Source organism: Corylus avellana, chromosome 6 (assembly GCF_965113065.1).
Source record: "Corylus avellana chromosome 6, dhCorAvel1.hap1.2, whole genome shotgun sequence".
Classification (NCBI taxonomy): Eukaryota; Viridiplantae; Streptophyta; class Magnoliopsida; order Fagales; family Betulaceae; genus Corylus; species Corylus avellana.
In genome coordinates, this window is record NC_142495.1 from 7194380 (window position 1) to 7218934 (window position 24555).

At 37.3% G+C, this 24555-nt stretch overlaps 1 protein-coding gene across 1 annotated transcript; it reads right to left on the reverse strand.

The window, feature by feature from the left end:
* Window positions 1-402: 402 nt before the first annotated feature.
* Window positions 403-16693, reverse strand: EMB2083 (AAA-type ATPase family protein). Its single transcript, XM_059601071.2, has 11 exons — window positions 15132-16693; window positions 13710-13882; window positions 13366-13467; window positions 13111-13275; window positions 12823-12963; window positions 5608-5766; window positions 3020-3105; window positions 2659-2737; window positions 1493-1615; window positions 1042-1098; window positions 403-960 (listed from the first exon to the last, which is right to left on the reverse strand). The coding sequence occupies exons 1-11, from the start codon at window positions 16480-16482 to the stop codon at window positions 745-747; spliced, it is 2652 nt and encodes an 883-aa protein (XP_059457054.1). The 5' UTR covers window positions 16483-16693; the 3' UTR covers window positions 403-744.
* Window positions 16694-24555: the final 7862 nt, after the last annotated feature.

Genomic DNA, 24555 nt, shown 5'->3' on the forward strand with positions numbered 1-24555 from the left:
TGGTTGCACAAAACTCACATTTTGTGCAAACTCTCTATATAAGTTATTCTCAAAGAGAAAACGTGATTAGGAGAACGATATGGATTTTAATAATCCTTTGGTTATGATTTGATTTTACATGTCTAACTTAAGATAATTAAATCAAAATTGAGATATCTGACCGAAGTACACAAGGAGAACACCTAACATTTAGTAAGACTAAATAATGAAAAAATATGCAGAAATTTATTTTCAAACTTTATGTTTGACAAGAGGCCTATATGATCTAATAAAATTGGTCGGAAAGGGAAGTTTTTTTAAAAAAAGTTTGATAAAGTCGCTCGATACACCCTTTTTTTTTTTTTTTTTTTTTTTAAGCAGTAGATATACATTTTTGCTTTACTTATTTTCTCCCAAAACCAGTTAATGAAATTTTCTTGATGAACAATATATATATATATAACTCGGTAAACAATGTCAATTACAAATGTTTCAAAAAGGAACAAGATTGAAGGGTGAGTAAGTGTGGTGTCAAAATTCTCTCAGATTTCATCCTAGCATGCCTTCTGCAATCGCATATGACCCATGGATAGGCTCAATGGGGCAGAATATACACGATCATTGTAGAAAATGCCCATGCGAAAGACCCACAGACAGATTGTGCATCGATGATGGCTCAATCCAAAATCCACCAACCAACCTGGCTCATGTGTTGCCCCAAGATAAAAAACCAAACAGATGATTCTCTTGGCACCTTGCTCATCATCATACATTGCTCCCTACAGCTGCTTCGTTTTGCTTCATTATCTTTTCCTGGAACTTCATACGTTTTTCAGTCCGGATGTCAAGTATGCTTGGTGGCATTGGTTTGAGGGAACCATGCAACTCAACTAGGTGTGATAACTCATTTTTGGTCAAACTTTTCTTTTCAACAAGTTCAGCAACCAAGGCATCCATAAGCTTTCGGTTTTGCAGCAGAATCTGGTATGCAAAACAAGGAATTGTGACTTTCTTCACATAAGGATATCAAAATAATGTTTTGGTGATATGTGCTTCCTTTACCTCTTTCGCACACTCATAACACAAGTTGAGAATCCGTGATGCCTCCAAGTCAATCTCCTGAAAATTTGTTGGCATTACAATGCATTAGGAGTACAATTCATAGTCATGTCTTACTAAAAAGTTGAGACAAGGTTTTTCATCACTTGAACAAAGTATTAGAAATCCAAGGTTATAATTTTAGAGACAATTGCACACCAATTTTGATCTTATCCCCACCCCCAATTAAAATAAGTAAAATTTGAAAGGCCAAATTCTCCACTGGTTGCTTTTTGCACTTTAATTTCTTTGCTACAGAAACATTTACAAATCCAAATTGGAGTTCATAAAGCAACTAGTGGGGCCATCAAATTCAAAAAATAAAAATAAAAAACCTAATTTACAGAAACCATGATTGATGCCAAAACTGAAAAACCTCAAGAAGAAATTGGAAGATACAGAGAGAATCCATTACGTTAATTCGTTCTGCCACCCAGAAATCAGATAATCCATGATATTTCTCAGAGAGGCCACCAAGAACAAGAGTCCGAGCTTCTGACCTAGCATTATCTGCTGTTTCAGCCCATATCGTACTCATCTGGAGTAATCAAAATGTGTTAATTAACAACATCTAGATCTTGATAAGCAATATATGAACTAGAAAAAGGAATTCCCTACACAACTCAACAGAGCCCTCAATCCCAGCTAGGGGTTAGCTACATTGATCACTTTTCTTCAGCTCAAGAAATTTCAAGATTAATGTTTAAGACGTGACAGTAACAGTTAAATCACTCCAAGAAAGTTTCCGCTTGACAATGCACAAAGAATATCCATGCTTAGTCACAGAATCACTAAGAAAGTATACTTGCACATGTTCCTTTAAAGCTACACAGTTACACACATATACATAGCTATGTCAGAATGTTTAGGCAAGATGCAATGTTTGAAACACGCGTATCTGTGACCAATTGGTTTAGAAAATGGAAAATGTTAAGGTCACAACATAAATCCAACTTATGACCAACTTCTCTCCTACGTGTCATTTAAAAAAAAAAATTGATAGAGAGGATTTTGAAATTCTGAAAATTTGGGAAAAAAGACAATTTGTTTGGTTTAAAATTCTTTTATACATAAGAGAGAAGTTGGCCATGAGTTGAATTTGTGTTGTGTTCGTATCAAAGCTCTTAAAAAATCTAGCCCAACTGCAAAGTGGGGGAAAATCTCGGTTTCACAGTGGACACTCATCAATAAGTTTCTTGATTAGATCACCCCATGCAATGACAAAATCATTTAAGTAAAATGAGACACCAGCACTATTCTCCCAAAATATGTTCGTGTAACCCCGAAGTTATATCTGCCAAAATATGAGCAACAAATACATCTATATAACCACTCCCAAATATCATAATATACTTCCCCAAAAAAAAAAAAAAAATTCTTGTCAACAGTTCCATTAGGATCCCTATAGACATCTGCTGCAGAACATTTCATACGTGTCTTTAAGGAAACAAAATAGTTTTACATAGAAATAGGTCCTTTACTGCATCGAACTTGATGCCTACTGCTTACTTTTTTCTGCACCATAGTTTCCCTCCAAGGATTTTGAATCATTTGAATATAACCAATTGAAGGTTTTCTTACCTGACCCTCACCATACCAAATCTCATCAGCTGCACGTGGTGCTAGTTGAACAGTTATATGGTCCAGGAGGGATTGCCGGCTGCATGGCATTAAGAAACAAGAGTGAAAAAAGAAAGAAAACACACACACACACACACATATATATATATATAACAATAAACATGATTTCTAATAAAACTACAACAAGCAACTAAGTGAAAAAATAAATAAATAAAAATTACTGGAGGCAACGGAGTCCAGTAAGCGCACATCCCTTAAGGACAGTGCATTATGGTATTGATCACAGTAATATTATTATTGCTCACTAACTTCTAAAACATTTCATAGTCCAAGAAATATAAGGAAAATGAATGACACATACGTGAGCATTCCTTCATTAAATTTAATAGGATCCATTTTCATTCGAACATAACCCAACTCCCTTCCAGCTCTAGGAGCTATTGTGACCTGCATCAGCACAATAAACTGTCAGTAATTTTCCAGTCATTGTTAGACAAGTAACAGGAAAATTCATCTGGAAGAGCAAGCACAAATCAGGGATAATTGATGTGCAGCAATAAGAGAAAAAAAAATTAATGGGTTAAATTTTAAGTTGATCAATCCAATGACAGTCCAGAATTCCAAAAGGTACAGAATATGATGCAAATTCCTCGAGGACAATTAGAGCTGAGAAGCCACCTAGATAGTAGGGCCAAAAAGAACAGAAAAATCATAATAACTAATCACCAAAGAAAAAACAAATGTAGTTGTTCAAAGATACAATGTATTGAAAAATAAAGACTTCATCTCCTCTTAAGTCTTCCGATAGTCCTAAAACTTCAATCATTCATTTTTCTCCAAAGACACCACAAAAGGCACGAAGGCACCATCTTTCATTCAGTAGCACTTCGTGTGCTGCCAACAGTCCACCGATAAGCATACAAACCGACTACTTCTATGCCACTTTGCTCCATCCAGGATGATCATTTCAATCAAGTAATTGTTGTTTCCCCCACTACCTTGGCCCGGGTCCTTTCCAACATTAGTTTTCTATTAATTACCAAGATTATCATATACATATTCATCAGGAATGTTTAAAATATAAACAGAAAAAATGTGATACATTATTACATATTCACTAAAATTTTTAAGGATTTCTTTTATTCTGCAGATTTCTCCCTTTTTTGGTGCTCTGGGGTGTATCTTGTGCATGAAAGCAAGGTGACCAACTCATACCAGGCAGATGAAAGTTGGGTCAACGAGAAATATCCAGAGAAGAAACTAGCAGTCGAGCCACAAAGAGGAACAAAGAACAAAGTACTGACTTGTTTAGATTTCATCAAATCCTGAACTAGTATAACAGACACATTGGACTCTTTAACTATTTCTTTTTTGTTTTTTTTTGGCTTCAAACTGACTCTACTTTGATTTATTTTCTCAACTCATCTCGACTCAACTAAAGCTTAATCGCAATCAAATTGGAATCGATTTTACGGACCCCTGCCAATAAATTGGGATTGGCTATATGTATCTTTTTCATCATTCTATCCTATCTAAAATCATACTCTCTGCTGCATTCTTATTAACATATCATTCTTCACTAAATCTACCCATATTCTTATAAGCCTCGTTGTGCCTCTTTTTTCACTTGACACTTGAACTGCGTTTCTGGTGCCGTTTTAGTTCAAGACAACCAACATGTAGCACAACTTGTCAAGATTTACATACAGGCTAAACATAAACAGTCACGAAATAAGGATAGATATCTACACTGACTGATGCAAAATTAATTCATAAGTGCCTAGAAGAATCTAAAACTGATATGACAAAAGTTAAGTGGTTAATTGAGATTTGATTTCAAAGATTTGTTGTAATTGATTGTAATCTCCTACAATCAGATTTGATATTGATTTCATTGTAATTTGATTTGATTACCATACTTACTTGCCTCCAATTTATTTGCAAGTAATTGAGATGTCATTAAAAGAGTAAGGCACCCTTAAGTACACAAGAAGTATAAATGAAAAAAAACCTACCTAGAAAGAGAAAAGAGATCAGGGAACTCATGATAACTAATCACTAAAGGAAAAACAAAAGCAGCTGTCCAAAGATACATAGTGCGAAAAAATACAGCCTTAATCTCCTTTAGCATCATTTCATAGTCCTCAAAACTACTGTCGTTTAGTTCTCTCCATAGACATCACACAAAGGCATCATCTTCCACACTGACATGCCACTTCCTCAGATTGTCCATGATAAACAGTGGAAACTATTGTAGGATTGTAAAGAAAACCTTGTGTAACGACTTAGGAAAAAACACTAGCCACATCTGTACTATCACCCCCAAAATGACTAGTCAATTTTGGACTTTCCTAGAATTCCTTATAAAGCTTAGTTTTACCTAGTCACTAGGCAATGTGAAACTTAACACTCATGACTATCTTTATAAACCACAAACTCTATATGGGCTACTACTCATCTTCCCAATATGGAATCAAAGCATTACACTTTGGTAGACAATGAAGTGGAGAAATTCATAAGGTAATTTCCTTTGGTTTAATGTAGCGTATTTGGAGAGAAATGAATCCACACACTATTGAAAATGCAAATTACCGATAATGAAGAAGAATTTTTTGTTCTTGACGCCTCTTTATGATTGGACAGCAGCTACTGCTTCATACTCCTTTTAGAATGTGTTGCAGCCTTTCATATTTTTGAGTTTTATATGTTAAATTTGCTTTGGGTGTTCATCCAGCGGTTGCACACCATAATGTGCTTTTCTAGTGAAACTTATTACTTATCAAAAACAAAATTGTAACTTTCTAGGTCTAAGTTTAAGTAAGACGTTAATGGGTTCACCTCAGTTCCAATTCTGACCAAAATAATAGAGATGAAAATTAATGCAGCTACAGAGCTATGAGAATTTATATGGCAGAAAAAAGTGAAAATGCTTGAGTTTAAGAACCATACAAACTCAATATTCTTAAGGTCAGGAAAGTTCACTGCTACAACAGCCATTGCTGCTTCATTAATTGCTACTTGCTTCCATGTCTCCAAGCTTCTATCCTTTCTATCTAGCATTCCTCTTTCTTCTATTTGTGCAGCTTGTAACAAGTCATCAGTAGTAATCTGCACAAGTACAATAAGTTCTTTATTGGCACCATCGTGAAGTGTTCCAAAGGGGCAATTGTTAGAACACCCGGCCATTTTGTTAGTGTAAAAATGTTTTTTTTGATAAGTAATAATGATATAAAAAGCACAAAGGGGCGCAACCCACATACACGGGAAGTATAAAAGATGGCACCTAAGAGGGAGAAAAATGAAAAAGGAAATCAGAGAAACTAATCCCTATAGGAGCAAGCCAAGCGGCTGTCCAGGAATACAAAGTAAAGAAGAAGAAATTGGTCAATTCCTCTATGGTCCTAGTGGAGTTCTCAAAGCATCTAGCATTCCTTTTATTCCAAATACACCACATGAGACACAGAGGGATCATCTTCCACACTACCGCGCTTTGGGAACGTCCTCCCGACCACCAACAATCGAACAAGCCCCTCACCTTGCAAGGCATGACCCAATGCAACCCAAATCGATCAAAAATAGTATGCCAAAGAATGCTCACGGTCTCGCAATGGAGAAGAAGATGATTGACTGACTCTCCATTCTTCTTGCACATACAACACCACTCCACTATCACTAGGTTCCTCTTCCGCAGGGTGTCGTGAGTCAAAATCTTGCCTAAGGCTGCGGTCCACCCGAAAAAAGCCACTCGCATAGGCACCTTAGTACGCCAAATGCTCTTCCAAGGAAACACCTCATGATCTAAATTAGACAAGGCCTTGAAAAGTGACTTAACCTCGAACTTGCCTTTCTTAGACGATGACCATCGAATACGATCCACAGAACCTGTGGATATCTTGCAAGAGTACAACCGGTCCAAGAAAGCAGAAATCAAATCCATCTCCCAGTCCTGTACGGGCCGCACAAAAATGACATTCCACTCGACCACCCCACTCCTCCACATGAAGCTATCCTTCACCCAAGCTTCTTTATGTCTGGCGATGTTGAACAAGGACGGGAAAGCATGCTTCAAAGCGGAATCCCCACACCAAATATCATGCCAAAAACGAACTTTCAAACCCACCCTCACCTCAAAACGGATGCCTTTGGCAAAAAAATCCCAACCTTGACAAATGTGCTTCCATAAGCCCACACCATGGGAACCCGAGACCTTCTTTATGCACCACCCACCATCCTGATCTCCATACTTAGATTTGATAACCTTATACCACAAAGCCTCACTCTCATTCGCATATCTCCAAAGCCATTTACCTAGGAGAGCTTGATTAAACTGATGCAACTTTCGAATGCCAAGCCCGCCGTACCGAAGGGGACGACAGACTTGATTCCAATTTACAAGATGCATCTTAGGCTCGTCTCCCATCCCTCCCCACAAGAAATCTCTTTGAACTTTCTCAAGTCTTTTAGCTACACTCATAGGGATCGGAAACAAAGACAAAAAGTAAGTCGGTAGATTAGAGAGCGTACTTTTAATGAGAGTTAAACGACCTCCTTTAGAGAGATACATTCTCTTCCAACCTGCCATCTGACGCTCCATCTTTTCGATCACATCATTCCACATAGCTGTATCCTTATGCACCGCCCCAAGAGGGAGACCCAAATACTTCATAGGCAAATTGGCAACACTACACCCAAGGATATCAACTAAACCCTCAATGTTCTCCACCTCCCCAATAGCCACAATTTTAGACTTTCCAAGATTCACTCTCAAACCCGAAACAGCTTCAAAACATAAAAGAATGAGCCGCACATACCGGATTTGCTCGATCGAAGCTTCACAAAAAATCAAGGTATCATCAGCAAATAAAGAGTGAGAGACCACCAACTCCGATAATACCCTATTTCCCACCGAGAAGCCAGTCAAAAAGCCTAAGTCAACCGTCGCATTCACCATCTTACTCAATGCCTCCATAACAAGCACAAAAAGTAACGGAGAAAGCGGGTCCCCTTGCCGAATTCCCCTCAAGCTATTAAAGAAGCCTTCTGGAGAACCATTCACAAGAATGGAAAATCTTACCGACGTAATACACCACTCTATCCAAGCCTTCCACCTCTAGCCAAAACCACATCTATCCAGCAAATACAACACAAAGTCCCAATTAACATGGTCGTAGGCCTTCTCCAAATCTAATTTGCAAAGAACACCTGGCACCTCTGACTTCATGCAACTATCTACACATTCATTTGCAATAAGAACCGAATGTAGGATTTGACGACCCCTAATAAAAGCATTTTGAGAGTAGGATATGATCTTACCCAACACAGTTCTCATCCTGTTCGCAAGAACATTAGATACAATTTTGTACACCCCTCCCACCAAGCTAATGGGCCGAAAGTCCTTCATCTCCACCGCTTCTGCCTTTTTTGGGATCAAGGAAATAAAAGTTGCATTCAAGCTTTTCTCTAGCTGTCGTCTACGATGGAACTCGGCAAAAACAGCCATAACATCATTCTTAATAACACCCCAACAAGCTTGAAAAAAAGCCATGGAGAAGCCATCCGGACCCGGAGCCTTATCACCATCCATACCTTTAACCACCTCCCAAACTTCCTTTTCCTCAAAATCTCTTTCTAACCACCTTTTATCCTCCTCATCAATGGACAAAAAAGGCTGGTTGTCCATTCTAGGTCGCCACGTGCTTTGTTCCGAGTATAAGCTTTGATAATACCTCACAATATGATCTTTTACCTCAGCCGGATCATCGGATAAAACGCCGTTAATACGAAATACTTACACACGATTATACCTGCGATGAGAGTTAGCCATTTTATGAAAGAAACAAGTATTGCGGTCCCCTTCCTTGAGCCACAAAGCTCTCGATTTTTGGCGCCAATGAATTTCTTCACACAACAAAGTGTTCTCCAAATCTTTCACCATATCCGCCTTTTGGGCCTTCTCCTCTTGGGCTAAGCCCCTTACCTTTGCCAACTCATCCAACTCCTGAATACCTCCCAACAACTCTTTTTTCTTCCTCCCAATGTCCCCAAACACCTCCTCATTCCACTTTTTCAAATCCAATTTAAGGGATTTCAACTTCTTAGCTAGCACAAAACTAGGTAAACCCTCAACCGAATAAGACCCCCACCAAGACCTAACCTTGTCAACAAAACCTTCAGCTTTAAGCCACATATTTTCAAATCTAAAGCATTTATTACCTCCGCAAGGAGCCCCACAATCCAATAGTAAAGGGAAGTGATCCGAGATCAAGCGCTGAAGTCTTCTTTGTGACACTGCAGGGAAATGATCTTCCCAATCCGAGGATATCAAGAATCACTCAATTCTAGACCAACTCTCATTTTCTTAATTATTAGACCACGTAAATTGACCCCCCATCATGGGCATGTCCACCAAGTTGTTCTCTGAGATGAAGTCCAAAAAATCCATCATGCTAGTGGAATAGTAAGAAACACTGGAACGCTCACTAGGAAACCGAACAATATTAAAATCCCCTCCAAGACACCAAGGAACCTCCCACACATTCATCAAACCCGCCAGTTCTTCCCAAAGGGCCTTTCTTTCCCCATCCTCATTTGGACCATACACTCCCCCAAAAGCCCACTCCCAGTTATCCTCCACATTTTGAAAAGAGCATGCCAAGGAGAAAAGCCCCACACATTCCTTCTTACACTCCACCACCCTCTTATCCCATATCAATAAAATCCCCCCTGACAAACCATTAGACCCTTTAAACTTCCACCCCACATGTTGACCTCCCCAAAGACTATGAACCACCTCTCGGGAAATAACCTCCATCTTAGTCTCAATTAAACACACAATATCTACACTCCATTCTTTCAAAAGACCCCTAATACGCAACCTTTTCTTGAGGGCATTCAACCCTCTCACATTCCATGCTACGATGTTAAGCTTCATTGATCCACCAATGTGCCCCTCTCACACTCCTTGAGCTCCTTAATTCCTGTTGGGGCTGGAACATAGGCAGAGATGCCTCCCAAAACAGAATCACCCTGCATTCTAGAAGCTTCAATAGAGTTGAATAAAAACTCCAAATCCCTTTCTTCCCTCCATCAGTTATGCCAATTTTAGGGCAAAAATTGAGACAATTATTAACTACCCAGCTGGAAGAAATCATCCCTGGCCCTAAGTCCTCCAACCCAGCTGTCTCTGAGGTACTATCCTCTTCCAAACCAGAACCAGGCCCAATAAGCTCCATTGCCGGCATACATTCCACTCCTTTCTTTCCAACAAGAACCTGCAGACTCAGCTTGTCTCCCCCCGACAAAACTCCTGCAAACAGCCCCCACTACCATTCCTATATTCGGACGAGAGAGCATCTCCACCGAAAACTGGACTGAGCCCTCATCCGTACCTACCCCAACAGCTCCAGGCACCACATGACAAATCGGCAACCTCTGAGGATTTTCCGGCAAAAATTGCGTCTCCGGCACCCTCTGGGTTCATTCTAGCATCGACTCCAAAATCCCTTTCCCCTGCAGACAAGCCACAACCGAGACTTCTAACGAGCCCATCACGACCTCGTCCCCTTTTTGCGACCCAAACTAACTCCTTCTATAAGTCAACACCTCCTTACCCTTGCTGGTAGACTAAACCTCCATCGCCGGAATAGTAGAGACCCTGTTGCGTGGCTTCTCTCCGGCCATAGTCCCATTGCAAGCCCCCGCAGAGTTGCCGAAGACCTCTGTGGGTATACTTTTTTCCGCTGATCCAACCCCCCCTCCCACAGATAAAGCCTTCTCAGCCAGCAACGACGAGTTCTCCGACCGTGCCATGCGAGGTCTCGATTTTGTCGAGTTTTTCTCAGCCTCCTCCCTGGATTCCACCTCAGCTGAAAAAGAAGCTTCTTTCAGTCCAACTCTCCCTGGGCTATTGAGATAGCCTGCTCCTGAGCCCAGCATCCCTTTGGGCTTAAAAACTACTTTTTTATTCACCTTCATCCAGCTGTTGGTTTTTGTGCCTTTACTCCCCAGCCCATACTTTTCCTTCCTTCTCCAAGCAGAAACTCGCTGGCCTCTAACTTTCTTATCCCCCTGCCCAAGCCCGTTTCCCTCCACCTGTTTGATCACCTTGTCTAGTTTCATCAGCCCCACGTCACACTCCTGTTTCAGACAACACAACGTCTCCCTAACGTTGAGGAGCTCGAGACTTACTGCAGAGTAGGTCTGCCCAGCATGGTTCACCTCTCCCTCCCGTCCCTTGAAGTGCACAGAATCTGACGTCAACTCCTTCTGCACTGCCAGCGTTGACTTGCAACTCACCGGAGCTCCTATCGACGCCCTCATGCGGCCTCCATTCTTGAAGCCTCGTCTGCCAGACTCAACCGGAACTTTCTCAGACCTCGCCAGCAAGGACACCTTCGTCGGAACCACCCCAGAAACATCAAGAGCCCTCACCGAATCATGGGTCTTCGGCAGAAACGCCACTTTGTTGCCATATTCTTGAGATTGCTGTTTCATGCGACTAGAATCACCTTTCGGCCCCCTATTCACCCTGACATACGGTTCTTGGAAGGAATTGCAGCATTCCTTGGTTAACTTCGATGACAATCTCAGTGTCTCTGCATAGCTCCTTCTTTCCTTCTTCTCCTTGTCTCTCTTTTCTTCCCTGAATACTCGGTGCTCACTGGCCACATGAGACTCAGAGAGACGAGTTTACCACTCGCATTTCCTCGACGAAACGATCCCACCCCAACCCACGACGCCCTTCAGGAATGATGATCGAGCCACACCTCCTTCTTCCATCAAATTCTTCCATCGTCAGAAAGCATCCATGCCTATTAGAGCATTTCTGAGCTATTATCCTAGGATATCCAGCTCTGGATTGGTCCCAAAAAATTTCTGAATTCTTCACTGCCACCATATCCTCTCCTATTCGCACCATCCAAGCTAGCTCGTTCTTTTTCATAAAAATGGACCTTTTGATTCTATTACTCCTCTCAAAAATTCTTATCCCAGCTGCCCCAACCTTGATCAAAACCTCAAACTCCTTGGACTCCACTGACCACCTTCTTGCACCAACCATGACACCGCCTAACACTAACACAAACCAGCTCTCACACGCCCCCACGCGCCGACACAGGCGAGAGAGAGCAAAACAAACCAGATTTAATTGAAACTTTCCAGATGAAAATACTTGTTCACTGTTGCTGCATACATACAAGGTAATCCATGGAAACTGCCTGAACAAAATTTATCTTTCTTTAAGTTTCATTAATTTCTCCCTAAGAACCCTATATTGCAAATCAAATCAAAATAACATCTTAGATCTGCACTTGTTCATGATATCAATGAATTCATTTCTCCCAATTCCTGTAAGCCGCAAAGCATCAGCAGCACTGAAATTTGGGATGCTAACTTAGCACAATAAACATGGTGATTCACTCATGACTAAGTTATTGCAAGGGAAAACCCAATTCAATGATATAGGCTATCCAAAACATCTTTAAATTGATGAAAATAGAAACACCAAGGTTCAGATTGCAAAAATGAAAATTATCACTAGTATTTAATAGCAAGATAGCAGTTGGAGCACAGACAGTAAGAGTTTACAACTAACAGAAAGGAACAATAAAAATTGAAAGCCTAAAGTATCCAAAACATTTTGTTAGTGTAAAAATTAAAAGCCTAAAGTATTAAAAATAAAATACTAAAGAAACCAGCTAAACTAAAATGAGCACATTAAAATTTTGGAAGTTTCTTATTGAGTGATAACTTGGTTTAAATGCACATTAATATGCATAGAAATGATATAAGCTCATATAATTAACTATTATGCAAAATATAGTCGAATTTAAATTATAAAGCACAAGAGATTGGGATACAAAATCTTTCAAGCTAATTTCCCTAGCATGGGCTAGGAAGGCAGTTTATATTGAAGGAATGTTCTTGCTACATAACCATCAAATTCTTTATCCATCTTTGCAGTTAAAAGTTATATTCATAAAGTTTGCTTTCAGATTTTCATTTACATTACTCCATTTTTTTAAAATTAATTTCTATGTAACTGCACTCAATGCCAAATGATATTATTTAATAAAAATAAATCCTTTTATGCCAAAAAAAAAAGAAAAAAAAAAAAAGAAAAAAAAGGGGAAACCAAAGAAAGCTCAATATTCAGAAAAAGTGTACCTCGGTCCTTCCATCCCGGATCATATTGATAGCAGCAACCTCAACTATGTTGGCTAGCTCTGCTCCAACCATGCCATCAGTCATACTAGCTACAGCCATATAGTCCACATCTTCAGCCATAGGCTTCTTACGGGCATGAACCTACAACCATGAAAATATAACAAATTGGAAAAACGTAAAAACTGGAAATTGATAGAAAAGTATTGAAAGGAGACTGCATGGCAATTGTGATACGCCATAAATACAGTATTCAACATGTAAATGAAGATTCAGGTTAGGAACCGGTACCTTCAATATTTCAATTCGACCTATAAGACCAGGCTTAGGAATATATATTTTCCTATCAAACCGTCCAGGTCTCACAAGGGCTGGATCTAGAATATCTGGTCTATTCGTGGAAGCAATGGTGATCACTTCCCCTCTTCCTTCAAATCCATCCAAGCAGACAAGGAGCTGTAGCATAAACACATCATTGAACATCATCAATTAACAAAGAGAAGAACAGTACAAGATTTTTGAAATGAACTACGTGCTGTAACCAACCTGATTAAGAGTAGCATCCCGTTCTTGTCCACCAGAACCCTTAATAAGACCACGCTCCCTTCCAACAGCATCCAGTTCATCAATGAAGACAACAGATGGAGCCTGTGCAAAACAAAATATAGATAACTACATGTTAGAAAAAGAAAGAAGTGGCATCAGGGAAACATGTTGCTCTCTTTTTAAAAGCAGTAAAAGAAAATGAGGATTAAAAAAATATGTCAACACTTGATACCCAGTGATACAAGAATAATACTGGCAATTGCTCACCCCCCCCCCCCCCCCCCCCCCCCCCCCACCCCCACCAAAAAATAAAAAATAAAATAAAAAAAATAAAAAATACATACATTTTCCTTTGCTTCTTGGTATAGTGCTCGGACACGAGAAGCACCGACACCAACATATATTTCCACAAACTGAGAGGCAGAAATTGAGAAGAAGTTAACCCCTGCCTCTCCAGCCACAGCTTTTGCCAGTAAAGTCTTCCCAACACCAGGGGGGCCACAAAGGAGTATGCCACCTGATTAAGAAACAAATTCTATCTAAAATAAGTCATACGCAAGCCACTGCGAGGGTAAATCTGTTACAACAAAAACAAACTACTTGAGAATTAAAAGATCTTTTGAAGTATGGTATGGCCAAAACCAAACAGTGATGAAAATAGCACAATATTCAAGTTTGTTTGTGTGTGTAAAAAAGATATATTCCAAAATTGTGTCTATGAGGCTTATATCACCAAGGTCCTTCTGAAGAAGGAAGAATAAAAAGGAAATATGTGGTTAGAGACAACTAAAGAAAGTGTCTGAACAAAGGACAAAGAGAGAAGCCTAGCTAGCTAATAACAGAGAAGACATCTAAGAAAACATGAAAGTTTGAAATACTAAAATCAGAAGCAGCAGCCCAAAGAAAGAGTCTAAAAGAATAAAATTACTCCCACTTTGACGTCATACACAAACAATAATGTTTCTGCGCTAGCAGGAAGTAAACGATGACTAAATTCAGGTTGGAGAAGCTACAAATATATATGATAGGCACTAGGCAGGCCAAGAGAGAAAAGGAAAAGGTAGATAGCCAACTTTTTTTTTTTTTTTTGATAAGTAAAAGGTAGATAGCCAACTTATTTGATAAAAAAAAAAAAAAATTTGCACCACCAGAACCTAGGCGGCAAAAGCACTTGTGCCACTAACCTCAAAATGAAATTAATCTCAAATAAGAATAAGATCATTCATTGATCTCTTGACCAGTTTTAGATCAAGGCAAGAATAAATTTAGAATATCAGAGATTGTGCAGTAGGGTAGGATAAACGTATATATATACTATGGTTCCTCATTCTACACTCCCTTCCACTCTGCAACTGGTATATATAAAAAAAAATGATTCAATGTGCCTCTGAGTCAACAGGCCCATTAGGAATGGACTGTCAAGGAAATTCTTCTTGTTAAAAGGTAAAGGACTAAAATTGGACATACAAAAGCATCTGTACCCATAAGTCTGCTCTCAAGTGTTTTGGATGAAAATCACTCCTCATAACTAGGAGAAAAAGGAGTGATGATTCATCTGATCAAAATATGCCAAACAGACAATGTAATATCATTAAAAGCAGTCCAGTTCAAGCACTTGAAACCAAATAAGCAAAATTTATGAAACAAATGGAAATGCACCAATAATTTCTCCCAAACAAGCATCAGATAAATATTTCTTAGTTGAACTTCAAAAGGCACTAACAGTACCACATTAACTAAGCACCATAGCTTTGGCTGAATCTAACCTGGTATTTTCACTCCTCTCCTCCGATACATTTCCCCGTGCGTGAAAAACTTCACAATCTCCTCAAGCTCAAGCCGTATCTTCCCAAGCCCCGCAACATCCGAAAACTTGACATCCACACCTCTCTCCAAATACTGCGGCAGCCTCTTAGTATGCGCCCTCCTAACACGAGCCCCCGACTTCATAAACTGCATAGCCATCTTCAAATACGGATTGCTCTCACCTTTCCCTTGCTCACCCTCCTCCTCGTCCTCACCTTCACCCTCAAGCCCCTGCATCTCCCTCTCCAACTCCCTCATCTTTTTCCTCTCATCTGCCTCCGCCTTCTGGATCTTCAACCTATCATCATAATCCTTCTTCTGCTTCCTATAACTAAGGACAACCGTCCAGTAGAATATCACGAAGAACACCAATCCCAGTGCAGTGGCAACATTTGAATCCTGTGCCAAACTGCCCCACATATCGGCCATGTTCTGGTAGTTCTCCCTTGACTCCAGCAACGACTTCTGGTGCTGCATCTTCCTCACCTCCCTCTTCCTCCTCTTCTCCTCCTCTTTCTTCTGCACCCTCATCGCCTTCTCCATCATCTCTCTCTCCGTCCTCATCCTCTCCAGATCCTCCTTCTTGTTCCTCTTCAGCTCCTCCCTAAGCCTCCTCAGCTCCATTGCTCTCTTCGACTCCTTCTTTGGCCTTCTCAGCCCCCGACTCATCAGCCCTATCACGAACTCCGGCGAAATTGCCGCTCCCGCCAGAAACCCCAAGAACGGGGTCGGCACCTCCGGCATCTTCACCGGAGGCGTATACGCGTTGACGCAATGCGACTCGATGTTCAATTCGTCCCAGGAATCCCAGAACCTCTGGTTCCCATCCAACGATGGCAAAACCGTCCTCAGAACCCTAGAATCTTCGAGAACCACCAGGACCGGTTCCGTCCGGTGCCGCAAACTATTACTACTCTGCTTGATTACATGCTTGAGCTTCCCCTCTCTCTTGAATTCCAACAGTTCGGTGTAGGGTATACGGTTAGATATTATTGGGAGTCCCTCCCCCCAGGATTTAAGCTCCTGCGGGGTCAGGGCTTCGGGCCTTTTCGGCCGCGTTTTCTTGGACGAGCGCTTTTGTACGGCGGCGACAGCGGGTTTGGGGAGAGAGGCGGAGATGATCGTGAGCGTTGCAGAGAGGTTGAGGAGATTGAGCTGGGGTTGTTTCTTGGTTTTGTCGTAGTTATCATCATCGTCAGGGGTTGGGGTGTGAATTTGGGAGGAAATTGAGGAGTGGATATGAAATGGTCTTGGAGGTTTAGGGGTTTTGGATAGTGAAGAAGAGAAAGGAAGGAGGCATTGGCAAGCCATGGATGGAGGTTTGTGTTTGAACGTTGAAGGAAAAGGAAGTGTTCTTTAATCTTTATGATGCTACATTGTTAGGTGACGCTGAAGACGGGAGAGTGCGAGTGTGAGTGTGACTGTGAGTGTGAGAGAGCATTAGATTATCGAGAGATTGAATACTGCAGCTGGGGAGCTTCTCTGAGTTCCGTGTAAGCTGAAGATAAAGAGAAAAGGGAGAGTGAGTTTCCATGAGATACTAATTTTGAAATTGTAGATTGATAAATTACGAAATTTTAGATTTGAAAGTTGAAACGGTTGATATTTTCATTAGGTTTTTATTTTCTATGATGGAAAAAAAATTGAGACAAAAATTGTCTTTTGATTTCTGAAGAAGAGTATATGCAAAAGTGAAAAAATAATAATGAAAAAAAATAAAAATAAAAAAATTTGAGAGAAAAATTATTTATAGCTGCTTGAATAATATGTCACATTTTTAGTAAGTGATATTTTTCAAGAATTTTAATGCCTAGAAATGGCATAAATTCTATAATTTAAGAATTTACAATTTTAAATAAATTATAGGAGATCCTAATCCGTTTTCGGTAAGTGTTTGTGACTTTATTTGAAATGAAGTCATTTCGAATTCTAAAATTACACCATCCAATTGAAATAAGATCTTTTATTTTTGAAAACTTTATTTACCTCATGATAAAGAGGCACTTTTGCAATTATATTTTTAAAGTTGATAAATTTATAATGTCCATACCGCATGTTTTAACTCTTTATAATTACACACCCTCAATTATGATTGTGGTAAATTCCTAACACATGACAACAATATACCCATGTTTTGAAAAATAAAAATTGCAATGGGCAACCTGGGATGTAATTAAGTGAAGTTTCTAAATACAATTAAAATAAAAAAATAGCCGTGGGTTTAATTTTTTTTTAAATAATTATTTAATTAAAGTAATTTTGTATTTTTATAAGTTTTATAATAAAGAAAATTTTACTTTTTTTTTAACGTATCCACATAAGGGAAGCGGGAGGGGGAATTCGAACTAGTAACTACTGCTTTATGAGATGTGGTCTAAAATCGATTGAACTGCCCTTAGAGACAAGAAAATTTTACTTGTTTCCTGTTTGATTTACCCCTAAACCATATCGATAGTGTAATTAATATGGATTAAAATATGGACTAGCGACATCGTAAATTTTTAATTACGAAAGCGCCTAATACAGTTTTTTTTCATATTATTATTATTTTTTTTTACAATCAATCCTCCATATTTCCAAGTGAACAGTAGAGGAGCTATTTCATTATGACATTCTATTTCGTAAAGTCTCTCTTTTTTTTTTTTTTACAATAAATCATCCATATTTCCATTGAACAGTAAAGAGCAATTTCATTATGACATTATATTTCATAAAGTCCATAGTATATGATGCTCCCATGTAAATTTTCAGGATCTTCCATGAAAATATCAATTCAATTTTTCCATCTCTAAGAGCTTGGCTCTCCAATGTTGACAATGCATGCCCCTTCCTCACAAAAAAAAAAAGGGGAAGGGAAACTACTAGTATTTTGTAGATGGATATATAACTTAATTTCAATTAATTATTTGTTAGCTATAATTAGCTGATAATAATCATTTTCGGAATAGCAAACATTTCCCACTTCAAATTCTGAATGCCATATTATAACGATAGGAAAAGATTTATTAGACGATGCTTAATTGTCAGGGTTACAAGTTGCATTATAACGCCAAAGATAATAAGAGAATACATGCTAATTATTCTTCTTGTTGCAATTGTTGTAGCAATCTTCCACATAATCTTTCACATAAGCTGCCAGTTTATCTCCGTCTTTATCTTCATCTGCCAAATATAAACACGTGAATATAATTTGATAATAGAAAGAAGAAAAATGGTTTGTTTTCTTCTTCTTTTTTTCGTCTCTTGTCAATTTCCATATAAGAGACGGGCAAATCCAACATTAAATTTGTAGGTGAGAGCTCCACATATTCAATGGTAGATTTATAAAAAATATAGGTTATAGATGAATATATAACATGTATTTAGAAAGAAATTTATCTCCATATATATAAGAAATGTGCGAAAGACCCAATTGAATGATGAAATTCTATCATTTCTCTTTTATATATATATATATATACCTGAGAAGATGCGTATTGAGTGTGCACAATCAGAGGTACAACTATAAATGCTATCTGTAGGAGACTTAATGCATTTTAGCGTACAGAGATCGGAGCAAAGCAGGTATAGTAGATTACTGCTCTTCTTCTCAGAAAGACACCCAGGACCACAGTTTGCAGTGCAGCGAGAATCAGCATTGGCTTGTGCAACAACAAGCACGATTAGCACCGTCATCATCACTATAACTCTTCTCATCTTAACTCCTTCTATCACTCCAAAATCTCTCTATGTATATATTGAAACTATAGTGATTTTGAAGTTGAGTACAACATCACGATTTAATTTATAGACTTGGAACACTTAATTTGTCATCAATGAGTGGACATAAAAATGAGTATTGAAGTTTTGGCCATCTATAAAAAATCTTTTAATCTATACACGTTTAGATCTTCTTGCCTTTTAGTAAATATCCAATATTGAAGATGTTGCCATAATTGTATAAAATAGTAATTATTCTTGAGAATTCAAGAAACACATTAATTAAAATGACTTTATACCCATATCAATATATCATGGCCGGCTTAAAATAATCTAATTAAGACTTTGTTTGTTCCCATTGAAATATTTATCATTGAAAAATATTTTTAGTGAAATCCTTTTCAAAAAAAAAAAAAAAGGTTTTAGGCACCCTAAAAGCATTTATATAGCATTTGATGCATACGTCTACTTTTAAGTTATCTGATGAGACCAAGCGTTTGTGACATGCCAAGAATGTACTACTTACTTGCTATGGTACTATGGAACATGGAGTAGATTAAGTAGTTTCGTGGGAAAAAGGTTCGAGGTGTATTTTCCAAGATTCGTCCAGGAAGCCAAAGCTCGATTGTACGCCCCTAAATTTACTAAGTAGTCCAAATTTGTTGTGTATGTCAAGCCGAATGAAGAGATCAAGAAGGCGCTTATACGAACGCTGATGGCATGCTTTGACATCAGAAATTTCGCACAACTACGGGAGAATTTCTGACTCAACAATCGGCACTGGACTACTTAACCCATTGGTAAGTCCATCAGCGAGTTGGCCATGTGTAGGCACATAAGGTGTACAAATGTATCCGCTCTCCAACTTTTCTTTGATGAAGTGTCTATGAATTTCAATGTGTTTTCTTCGTTCATGCTGTACCGGATTATGAGCATGCTGTACCATGCTGATTGCAGACTTATTATTACAATAGAGTCTCATCGGACCATCCCACTTAATCGTCATAGCGGCTTGAACAACAAGCCACATTTTTAGTAAGTTGTATTTTTAAAGAATTTTCATGCCTAGAAATGGCATAAATTCTATAATTTGAGAATTTACAATTTCAAATAAATTATAGGGGATCCTAATCCGTTTTCGGTGAGTGTTTGTGACTTTATTTGAAATGAAGTCATTTCGAACTCTAAAATTGCACCGTCCAATTGGAATAAGATCTTTTATTTTTGAAAACTTTACTTGCCTCATGATAAATAGACGCTTTTGCAATTATATTTTCAAAGTTTATAAATTTATAATGTCAGTACCGCATGTTTTAAGTCTTTTCAATTACACGCCCTCAATTATGACTGTGGTAAATTCCTAACAGAGGACACCAATATACCCATGTTTTGAAAAAAAAAAAAAAAAAAAATTCCAATGGCAGCCTGGGATGTAATTAAGTGAAGTTTGTAAAACCAATTAAAATAAAAAAATAGCCGTGGGTTTAATTTTTTTAAAAATAATTATTTAATTAAAGTAATTTTGTATTTTTATAAGTTTTATAATAAAGAAAATTTTACATTTTTTTTTTTTTTTAACATATCCACACAATGGAAGCGGGAGAAAGAATTCGAACTAGTGACTACCGCTTCATGAGACGTGGTCTGCAACCGATTGAACTACTTTTAGGGACAAGAAAATTTTACTTGTTTACTGTTTGATTTACCCCTACACCATATCGATAGAGTGTAATTAATATGGATTAAAATATGGAATAGCGACATTGTAAATTTTTAATTGCAAAAGCGCATAATACATCAAGGGTAAGTATGTTTTTTTGTTTTTTTTTTTTACAATAAATCCTCCATATTTCCAAGTGAACAGTAGAGGAGTATTTCATTATGACATTATATTTCGACAAATCGCATTTTTTTTTTTTTTTTTTTTTTTTACAATAAATCATCCATATTTCCAAGTGAACAGTAAAGAGCAATTTCATTATGACATTATATTTCATAAAGTCCATAGTATATGATGCTCCCATGTAAATTTTCAGGATCCTCCATGAAAATATCAATTCAATTTTTCCATCTCTAAGTGCTTGGCTCTCCAATGTTGACAATGCATGCCCCTTCCTCACAAAAAAAAAAAAAAAAAAAAAAAAGGGAAGGGAAACTACTAGTATTTTGTAGATGGATATATAACTTAATTTCAATTAATTATTTGTTAGCTATAATTAGCTGATAATAATCATTTTCGGAATAGCAAACATTTCCCACTTCAAATTCTGAATGCCATATTATAAAGATAGGAAAGGATTTATTAGACGATGCTTAATTGTCAGGGTTACAAGTTGCATTATAACGCCAAAGATAATAAGAGAATACATGCTAATTATTCTTCTTGTTGCAATTGTTGTAGCAATCTTCCACATAATCTTTCACATAAGCTGCCAGTTTATCTCCGTCTTTATCTTCATCTGCCAAATATAAACACGTGAATATAATTTGATAATAGAAAGAAGAAAAATGGTTTGTTTTCTTCTTCTTTTTTTCGTCTCTTGTCAATTTCCATATAAGAGACGGGCAAATCCAACATTAAATTTGTAGGTGAGAGCTCCACATATTCAATGGTAGATTTATAAAAAATATAGGTTATAGATGAATATATAACATGTATTTAGAAAGAAATTTATCTCCATATATATAAGAAATGTGCGAAAGACCCAATTGAATGATGAAATTCTATCATTTCTCTTTTATATATATATATATATACCTGAGAAGATGCGTATTGAGTGTGCACAATCAGAGGTACAACTATAAACGCTATCTGTAGGAGACTTAATGCATTTTAGCGTACAGAGATCGGAGCAAAGCAGGTATAGTAGATTACTGCTCTTCTTCTCAGAAAGACACCCAGGACCACAGTTTGCAGTGCAGCGAGAATCAGCATTGGCTTGTGCAACAACAAGCACGATTAGCACTGTCATCATCACTATAACTCTTCTCATCTTAACTCCTTCTATCACTCCAAAATCTCTCTATGTATATATTGAAACTATAGTGATTTTGAAGTTGAGTACAACATCACGATTTAATTTATAGACTTGGAACACTTAATTTGTCATCAATGAGTGGACATAAAAATGAGTATGGAAGTTTTGGCCATCTATAAAAAATCTTTTAATCTATACACGTTTAGATCTTCTTGCCTTTTAGTAAATATCCAATATTGAAGATGTTGCCATAATTGTATAAAATAGTAATTATTCTTGAGAATTCAAGAAACACATTAATTAAAATGACTTTATACCCATATCAATATATCATGGCCGGCTTAAAATAATCTAATTAAGACTTTGTTTGTTCCCATTGAAATATTTATCATTGAAAAATATTTTTAGTGAAATCCTTTTCAAAAAAAAAAAAAAAGGTTTTAGGCACCCTAAAAGCATTTATATAGCATTTGATGCATACGTCTACTTTTAAGTTATCTGATGAGACCAAGCGTTTGTGACATGCCAAGAATGTACTACTTACTTGCTATGGTACTATGGAACATGGAGTAGATTAAGTAGTTTCGTGGGAAAAAGGTTCGAGGTGTATTTTCCAAGATTCGTCCAGGAAGCCAAAGCTCGATTGTACGCCCCTAAATTTACTAAGTAGTCCAAATTTGTTGTGTATGTCAAGCCGAATGAAGAGATCAAGAAGGCGCTTATACGAACGCTGATGGCATGCTTTGACATCAGAAATTTCGCACAACTACGGGAGAATTTCTGACTCAACAATCGGCACTGGACTACTTAACCCATTGGTAAGTCCATCAGCGAGTTGGCCATGTGTAGGCACATAAGGTGTACAAATGTATCCGCTCTCCAACTTTTCTTTGATGAAGTGTCTATGAATTTCAATGTGTTTTCTTCGTTCATGCTGTACCGGATTATGAGCATGCTGTACCATGCTGATTGCAGACTTATTATTACAATAGAGTCTCATCGGACCATCCCACTTAATCGTCATAGCGGCTTGAACAACAAGCCACATTTTTAGTAAGTTGTATTTTTAAAGAATTTTCATGCCTAGAAATGGCATAAATTCTATAATTTGAGAATTTACAATTTCAAATAAATTATAGGGGATCCTAATCCGTTTTCGGTGAGTGTTTGTGACTTTATTTGAAATGAAGTCATTTCGAACTCTAAAATTGCACCGTCCAATTGGAATAAGATCTTTTATTTTTGAAAACTTTACTTGCCTCATGATAAATAGACGCTTTTGCAATTATATTTTCAAAGTTTATAAATTTATAATGTCAGTACCGCATGTTTTAAGTCTTTTCAATTACACGCCCTCAATTATGACTGAGGTAAATTCCTAACAGAGGACACCAATATACCCATGTTTTGAAAAAAAAAAAAAAAAAAAAATTCCAATGGCAGCCTGGGATGTAATTAAGTGAAGTTTGTAAAACCAATTAAAATAAAAAAATAGCCGTGGGTTTAATTTTTTTAAAAATAATTATTTAATTAAAGTAATTTTGTATTTTTATAAGTTTTATAATAAAGAAAATTTTACATTTTTTTTTTTTTTTAACATATCCACACAATGGAAGCGGGAGAAAGAATTCGAACTAGTGACTACCGCTTCATGAGACGTGGTCTGCAACCGATTGAACTACTTTTAGGGACAAGAAAATTTTACTTGTTTACTGTTTGATTTACCCCTACACCATATCGATAGAGTGTAATTAATATGGATTAAAATATGGAATAGCGACATTGTAAATTTTTAATTGCAAAAGCGCATAATACATCAAGGGTAAGTATGTTTTTTTGTTTTTTTTTTTTACAATAAATCCTCCATATTTCCAAGTGAACAGTAGAGGAGTATTTCATTATGACATTATATTTCGACAAATCGCATTTTTTTTTTTTTTTTTTTTTTTTACAATAAATCATCCATATTTCCAAGTGAACAGTAAAGAGCAATTTCATTATGACATTATATTTCATAAAGTCCATAGTATATGATGCTCCCATGTAAATTTTCAGGATCCTCCATGAAAATATCAATTCAATTTTTCCATCTCTAAGTGCTTGGCTCTCCAATGTTGACAATGCATGCCCCTTCCTCACAAAAAAAAAAAAAAAAAAAAAAAAGGGAAGGGAAACTACTAGTATTTTGTAGATGGATATATAACTTAATTTCAATTAATTATTTGTTAGCTATAATTAGCTGATAATAATCATTTTCGGAATAGCAAACATTTCCCACTTCAAATTCTGAATGCCATATTATAAAGATAGGAAAGGATTTATTAGACGATGCTTAATTGTCAGGGTTACAAGTTGCATTATAACGCCAAAGATAATAAGAGAATACATGCTAATTATTCTTCTTGTTGCAATTGTTGTAGCAATCTTCCACATAATCTTTCACATAAGCTGCCAGTTTATCTCCGTCTTTATCTTCATCTGCCAAATATAAACACGTGAATATAATTTGATAATAGAAAGAAGAAAAATGGTTTGTTTTCTTCTTCTTTTTTTCGTCTCTTGTCAATTTCCATATAAGAGACGGGCAAATCCAACATTAAATTTGTAGGTGAGAGCTCCACATATTCAATGGTAGATTTATAAAAAATATAGGTTATAGATGAATATATAACATGTATTTAGAAAGAAATTTATCTCCATATATATA

What these genes read in the sequence shown, in the direction of transcription:
- EMB2083 (XM_059601071.2), bottom strand. Translation starts at nt 16,482, where the DNA reads ATGGCTTGCCAATGCCTCCTTCCTTTCTCTTCTTCACTATCCAAAACC. An exon ending in GGGATGCTACTCTTAATCAG is followed by an intron (nt 13,276 to 13,365) that starts GTTGGTTACAGC and finishes TTTATGCTACAG; the next exon opens with CTCCTTGTCTGCTTGGATGG. An exon ending in ACCTTAAGAATATTGAGTTT is followed by an intron (nt 3,106 to 5,607) that starts GTATGGTTCTTA and finishes GTGCTGATGCAG; the next exon opens with GTCACAATAGCTCCTAGAGC.